Source organism: Primulina tabacum, chromosome 5, assembly GCF_025594145.1.
Source record: "Primulina tabacum isolate GXHZ01 chromosome 5, ASM2559414v2, whole genome shotgun sequence".
NCBI classification, from domain to species: domain Eukaryota; kingdom Viridiplantae; phylum Streptophyta; class Magnoliopsida; order Lamiales; family Gesneriaceae; genus Primulina; species Primulina tabacum.
In genome coordinates, this window is record NC_134554.1 from 13,321,287 (window position 1) to 13,329,214 (window position 7,928).

The following is a 7,928-nucleotide window of genomic DNA, read 5'->3' on the forward strand; positions in this document are numbered from 1 at the left end:
AATAATAATAAAAAAGTATTGCATTTCTTCATGGTATCATGAGCCGTCAGCATCCTTTCAGATTTCTTTTTCAAACTTAGCCCATCAATTTCAGTTATCATTTTTTTTTCAGCATCTTCAATTCAACTCCTAGTTTTTCCCCCTCCAGCTCTTCATTACCATAACAGCTATCCTCAATCCAAAATATCCTAATCTCCAACCTGAATCATCATGGCCTCTGATAACATCTCTTCTTCTTCCAATCCTCAGCCCACTATCCACAATTCCCAGGAACCAGGACACCCTCTAATGGCAATTATCGTATCTTACCATGGACTCATCAAACTGCCACAACAAATTTACTTATCATGGAAGATGCAATTGCTTGCTACACTCACTGGATATAATCTTGAAGGCTTCATTGATGGTTCAAATCCATGTCCCCAACCAAGATGATCTCCAAAGACAATATATCTTCTCTCGATCCAGCCTATTTCACATGAATCCAACAAAATAAACTCATATACAGTGCCATAGTTGGGTCACTTTCTGCCCCAATCATTCCACTCATTGCCCGTGCCAATATATCTGCAGAAGCATGGACCATTCTCGCCAACACTAATGCCAAACCCACACGAGGTCATATTAAGCAAATCAAAGACCAAATCAAAACGGCAGTAAAGGGATCTAAAACCTCAAAGATTATATGCAATTTATTCGTGCCAAAGCCGATGAACTTGCTATTCTAGGCAAACCATATGATGAAGAAAATCTCATTGACAAGATCCTCGATGGTCTCATGGTTAGGAGTACAAATCAATTGAAGATGCTGTCAATGCTCGTGAGATGCCCATATCTTTTGATGAACTACATGAGAAGTTATTGAACAAAGAGCATTTGTTACGTAAACTTCAGCCATCATCTCTCTCTTTTCCTGGTTCGGCGAATGTAGCAAATCAAAGAAACAAGCAAGCTGTGGTGACCTTCCATCACCTCCAACAACCACCGGCCATCCTACTGCGCCAGCTTTTACAAGCACTTCACTTGCTGGTTCACAAGCAACCGGCCACCTCCTCGCCCATATCTAGGCACATGTCAAGCTTGTGGTACTCAGGGACTCAAGGCAAAACACCCCCAACTTTCAAGTAGTCATGACTCGATCCATAAACAATCGTCACACTCAACAATCATTTTTCCGATTTTAAATATTACGTCATCTTCGTGGATCACTTTATTAAATACATTTGATACTCTACCCTCTCAAAAAGAAATCCCATGTTCTTGATGTTTTTATACGATTTAAATCCATTGTAGAAAAATATGTTCTTTGTCCCATAATAACACTATATTCTGATAATGGAGGCGAATACCAAGCTCTCGCCGACTTTCTTTCTCAATCTGGAATGACTCATCTTACTACTACTCCTCATACTCCTGAACACAATGGTTACTCAGAACGGCGTCACCAACACATCGTTGAAACGGGTCTCGCTCTTCTCCAACACGCCTTCATTCCCCTTACTGGAGTTATGCTTTTGCTATAGCAGTGTACCTTATTAACCGCATGCCAACCCCCACCTTGCAGTTCTCATCTCCATATGAGAAAATCTTTAACTCTCCCCCCACCTACAGAAAGTTACGCATATTTTTGGGTGTCTTTGTTACCCCTGGCTTTGTCCCTACACTACTTAGAAGCTTGAACCTCGTTTTCATCCCTGTGTCTTCTTGGGATATTCCTTAACACCAAGTGCTTACTATTGTCTTGACCACAGCACTTCACACATTTATGTCTCTCGTCATGTGAAGTTTATAGTCTATTTTTCCATTCTCCTCTCTCCACACTCATCTTTCACGGCCACATTCTGACACACTCTCGCATTGGCTTATATTCACAATTCCCAATAGGCCACTCAATCCATCATCCGAAGCTCCGATGACTCTACCTCCAGCATATGTTGACCCTTCGTCCCCATCCCACACAACCATACCAGTTGATTTCACCACCACAGAGCTTTCAACCTCTACTTCCAATCCTCAATCGATCACCCACCCTTCCTCGAGTCAATCTTTTACAAACAACACTAACCAAAACTCGTCAACTTTAGCACCAAACACCCAATCATCTCATGATAACAACCATTCAATTATAACCAGAGCCAAGTCCAATATTAACAAACCTGTAACCAAACTTAACCTCGATACTCAACTTAATCTCATTCATACCACAGAACCCTCAACTTCAACCCAAGCCCTCAAAGACCTCATTGGAGTCAGTCCATGTGAGAGGAATATAATTAGGGATGACAATGGAATGGGACGGGACGGGACGGGAGGGGATGGGTTTATCATCCCCATCTCCGTCCCCGAATTCCATCCCTCCCCCCATATCCGCCTCGATCCTCGTTTTTTCAGGTTCGGGAAACCGCGGGGCTCAAATCTCCATCCCCTTTCAAAAATATTAATGGGGCAAGACAGGGACGGGTACGGAGATTCTCCGAACCAAAACTTATTTTTATATATTATTATTAGTGAAAATATTTATATCAATACTAATATTAATAATATTACTAATATTTAAAAAATAATAATATTAGTAAATTATTAATACTGATAATATTATTATTTTTATTATTAATATTATTTTAGGGCGGGTTCGGGGATGGTGATAATCGCTCCGAATTATTTCGGGGATTTTTACCCGAAAAAATCGAGGATCGCGTTCCCGTTTCGAATTTTCCAGGCGGGTCCCCAAACCCATGGGGAAAATTGTCATCCCTAAATATAATGCACTAGTAAAAAGGGTATATGGGAACTCGTTTCTATGGATCGATCTCAGAATATTATTGGCTACAAGTGGATTTTTTGAAGAAAAAGATTGCCTAATGGAATCATCGACAAATACAAGGCTCGTCTCGTCGCAAAAGGTTTTCATCAATAATACCTTCCTACAAGGTCACCTCACTGAGGAGGTATTTATCTCTCTCTCAAAGGACGGACATTGCATTTGCAATCAACAAACTCTCGCAATTTATGCACCACCCAATGCTCGATCATTGGAATGCAGTAAGCGTCTACTTCGTTATATATGCGGTACAATGGACCATGGTCTCTTAATCCATAAAAACTCCGATGACTCACTTCATGCTTTCTCTTATGCTGACTGGGGAGGTAACCCAGATGAGTACACATCCACCGCAGCATACATTGTTTATCTTGGAAAAAATCCGATCTCTTGGAGTTCTAAGAAACAATGGACTGTTGCACGCTCATCCACTGAGGCAGAATATCGTTCAGTTGCTGCAACTTCATCTGAATTAAGCCGGAAACGCTCACTTCTCACAGAACTCGGTCTACAACTTCCACAAAAACCTGTGATATATTGTGATAACATCAGGACAACCAAGCTGTGGTAACCCTGTCTTCCAATCAGGCATGAAACGCGCTGCTCTAGATGATCATTTATCAGGGAACAAGTACAGAGCGGTGCTCTTCGTGTAGCTCGTGTCACTTCAGCTGATCAATTGGCGGATGCACTAACTAAACCATTACCTTGAACTCACTTTAAACATATATACAACAAGATTGGCACCTCCTCTCGGAGCTCCATCTTGCTTAGTATGTAGAAGAAACTCCATAAAGTTAGCTGTTAATCATCTTCCCACCATTAGTCGTCAATCATTTCGCCGTTATCTAGCATACTAGATAAATAAGAATATTTTGTAAGTATTGCATTTCTTCAGTGCTCCCCAATTAACTTTATCAAAGGGTTAAGCGTCCATTCGTCAAGTTTCAGAGCTTGGATACACACATTTACAGAGCCACAAAAGACACTCAAACAGTGGCATCCAAAATTCACAGGATTTTCTTTTGATATCACCTTATAAAAGAAAGAGATCAACATTAGAAAGTCAGAAGTATGTCCTTAAAGCATGAAATGCTTAATTTATTTCGCTCAATACATGCATTATTGAGAAGATATAAGCCAAGGCAGCTTAGTACAAAAGACCTTAGTATTTACTCAGCTCATATGCCATTCAGGGAATTTACATTACATAGTTATTGACAGATGCCTGAGCTTTTAAACTTGAACTGTGTCAGCATCATACAAAATTTGATACATTTTGAAATCCCAGAGCACAATGCTTTGGAAAGGCATCTCAAGATAAGCTGGAGGACACCATTAATCAACATCTACCAAAAAGGCAAAAATCATCTCGTATAATCCCGGCTCGAATATAGATTTCCAGAAGATGAAGGTTTGGCAACTTCAGTTTCTTCTACTATAATGCTGACCAAAACTCCTACAAGGCAAACAAGCTCTATGTTTCTCATCATCTTTCAGAAAACACTTACTCACCGGAAATTTCATTAATAGCACGGTTTTTCATCGAGGCGGATGAAAATTCAAAATAAGTAGGCTTTGGGGTTGAGGGGCAGCCTATTGTTCGTATCATCAGCTCCACACCTAACACTTGAAATTTATGGGGTCCATTTAGAGCAAAATTGTGAACTCTGTGCTCATAGATCTTCCCATTTTTGTCTAGCTTATACTCTGAAGTCCCGTCAAACCGGCTACGGCTCTCCCATGGAATTCGTGGGATGCCATGAACAATCCAACGAACCATTATCATGTTCTCCGATGGCTGCCACACACTTACAATGTCAACCCACAAGGCTTTGAAAAGGATCCCTCCATAAAATCTCAACGACCAGAAGATTGACTTGTAGTTTTCTATACCAGCAAAAGTGTTGTATGGATCTTTGAAAACAATATCGTCCCTGTGCAAAAAGAAAGAATAATGAAGAATTAGAGAAGTTTAATCTTGTCCTTTCTCATTCACGGTGAGGGACAATCTGTAACAAGTCTCGTAAAATTATACAGTTTAATTAAATCACGATAAAGAAAAAAACATTCATATCTCCAATGCTAAAGCCTTTTACACAATCCGAACTGAATAAATTTATGAATCGTCCACTCCACACAAATTGGCATTTGAATTGTGGGGGATACTATACTATAAGAAGTCAATCAAAAACTTTCAAGAAGCAACATATGGCAAATCAACACATACAATCAATAAACTCAAAAGATGGGTGAGCTAATGAATTTTATAAAATCCTTTATTACAGGACCTAAGTCATAGGAAACCAACCAAACAAGGTAGACAGCCGTTCTAGATAGCCAATCATCTCTATATTATTGCTCCTATCCGTAGCTGTGTACTTGACCACCCAAAGTTACATGACAGGAGTGAAATATGAATTAAATACATCAGTTCCTAACGACTGATTGGCTTAAATCGGTGGAATTCAAAGCCGATCATTCCCCTGATTTTACCTCATTATCATGTATTAATCAATAAATTTTCATAAAATCGGTTAAATTGGCCATAAAAACTGATCTATACAAAACTAATACAGCTTTCAACTCAATCTAATACATCGATCAATAGTAAATGAAGAAAATACATAAAAAGACGTGAAGTAAACTAGGGAACAGGCAAACAGATAGCCATCATGAGTAACAAACTATTTGATTTTATGTATTTTTTGCAAAAAGAAAGGCAAGAAAAGTTTCTTTAACGTCAAACCTGTAGATATCAAAGCTGAGCTCTTTGTGGAAAAGCTGGGGAAACTCCTCTCGGAGGGTCCGAATAGCATAACCCGCATTGACATGATAGTTCCGCCTCTCTTCTTCCTCATCCTCACTCTTTCTCGAAGGAAAAGGCGCTGTTTCACTCTGCTGCACCTCAGAGGAGAAAATCCCGACACTATCCTCGTAATTACCCCTCAAATTCAAAATCTGAGCAGAACCCTTTTCCAAATCCCTGACACTGAAAGAAACCCTAATCCCAAAATTCCTACTCTTGATACACTGAGCAATTGATGATTGATTTTCTCGTCTAATTCCAACTGATGAAAAGATCTCCGGATAGGGGATTAGAAGCGCCATTCTTTTGATATCAGATAAAGGAAATATATCCAAATTTGCGCGATGATTTTCAAGAGAGGGACATTTTATTCCCTTCAAGCTTTAAATATCGATAATTATACGGTGCGAATATCGACAGAGTCGTCGAATTCTTTGAAATTGATTACTTAGTTTGACTAAATTTATTTTACACGAGTATAATGTGTTCGTTATTACAAAAAAAATTTATTGTCAAAATTATAAAAAAAAAATTATTTTAAATAATGTTAATTTGTTTAATATTATAAATTTTTTTATTATAAAAAATATAATATTATAGGTTAATGTAAAGATTTTATATACAATAAAATAATTTTATAATTTTAATTTAAAAAAATAAATTTATTTTATATTTATATTTAGGATATTTGAGGTTTTTTGAAAAAATATATTTAATATTATTTTTAACATGTGAATAAAAATATTGATTAAAAAATTATAGTTACTAAGTAGTCAATAAAATTTTAATAATTTTGTTTTATATCATAATTAAAAGTTCGAATAAAATATTATTTTAAATTCGAATAGAAAAACAAAGTTATACATTGGAGATTTAAGGAGTAAGGAGAAACCGAAGATTTAAGAATATATATAAGGATATTTTAGATAAATAAATATTAAAATAAGATATTTTTTTGAAAAAAAAAATCAGGTATTCCAATTTTTTTTGAAACAACTAATGAACCGTTAAATAACTTATTTTGACGGTTAATAAGTTGTTTGTAGTTTTTTTATCAAACAACGTCTTATTCATATCTCACAAACGTATTCGAGTTTTATTGAATACATAAATTATAAATTTAAATATTTTTTGAATTCATTAAATATTAAATTATATATTTAAAAAATATATAAAATTTTATTTAATTTTATGAAAATTTAATAGATTTTTATAAATTTCCATAATTAAAGAGAAAAATCTATAAATTAAATATTTTAAAAAAATTTCCTAAAAGCGGAATCATGAGTTTGTCAACGAACTTGTTCATGAGCTAATATTTTAAAATTTGTGTTTGGTTTATTTATCTTAACGAGTAACATTAAACGAACTTTTATCAAACCGAACTTCGAATAGCTCACGAGCGAATTAACTTGACTAAACTTATAAAAAAAATTACAATAAAAGTGAAAGAAATATGATGTAATATATATTAATTTAAAAATATTCGAAAATAAAAAATATTATTTTTTGTGCTGAGTATTTTTTCACTGCAAATAATTAACTGTTTTTTATGTCCTGATTAATACAAGTTTATTGGCAAAAATTTATGTGAGACTGTCTCACAAATCGTATTTTGTGAGACATATATCTTATTTTGGTAATCCATGAAAAATTATTACTTTTTATGCTAAAAGTATTACTTTTTATTGTGAATATCGGTAGGATTGACCCGTCTCACAGATAAATATTCGTGATAGCGTCTCACAAGAGACCTACTCAAGTTCATTTCAGTAATAATAATTAATTTTTTTATCCGCAGTGTAAACTTTTCATATGGATCTACCTATATTGCACATGAACCTATTCTTTACAACAAATCTAACCCCATTCCTTGAACAAATAGTCTTATAAACATATCGTGGCACACGCTTATGTAGGTGTTTCATAAAAAAAATAGACAATAAAATAAGTTTTTAAAAAATGAAAGATATTAATTTTTTAAATTGAACAATAAGAGAAAGTAAAATATAAAATAAAATGTGACATAATTCAATAAAAAAAGATTTATCTTCAATGAGTAGCATAGAAAATTGCTATAAAAAAATGGTTTGATATTTTGGTAAATTTATTTAATTTTTGTTATTGTTTACAAAAAAATTTTAAAATCTCTGATTTTTATTTTTCTTATTATTTATTAATATGTCATTTCGACCAACTGCAGAAATGATGTGATGTTGCAGAAAAATATCTCGTGTTTCATATATTTTATTTTAAAAATATCGGTTTCAAGTTGTGTTTCATATAAACATACAGACA

The 7,928-nt window shown here is 35.0% G+C and overlaps 1 protein-coding gene across 1 annotated transcript; it reads right to left on the reverse strand.

Annotated features, from left to right (window-relative positions):
* Positions 1 to 3,896: 3,896 nt before the first annotated feature.
* On the reverse strand, positions 3,897 to 6,040 carry LOC142546780 (uncharacterized). The gene is made up of 2 exons (XM_075654672.1): positions 5,571 to 6,040; positions 3,897 to 4,758 (listed from the first exon to the last, which is right to left on the reverse strand). The coding sequence occupies exons 1-2, from the start codon at positions 5,930 to 5,932 to the stop codon at positions 4,329 to 4,331; spliced, it is 792 nt and encodes a 263-aa protein (XP_075510787.1). The 5' UTR covers positions 5,933 to 6,040; the 3' UTR covers positions 3,897 to 4,328.
* Positions 6,041 to 7,928: the final 1,888 nt, after the last annotated feature.

Bases quoted from the DNA above. Each gene is read 5' to 3' on its own strand.
- LOC142546780 (XM_075654672.1), bottom strand. From the start codon at position 5,932: ATGGCGCTTCTAATCCCCTATCCGGAGATCTTTTCATCAGTTGGAATT. The intron at 4,759-5,570 runs GTTTGACGTTAA...CTTTTTGCACAG, and splicing joins CTCAGCTTTGATATCTACAG to GGACGATATTGTTTTCAAAG.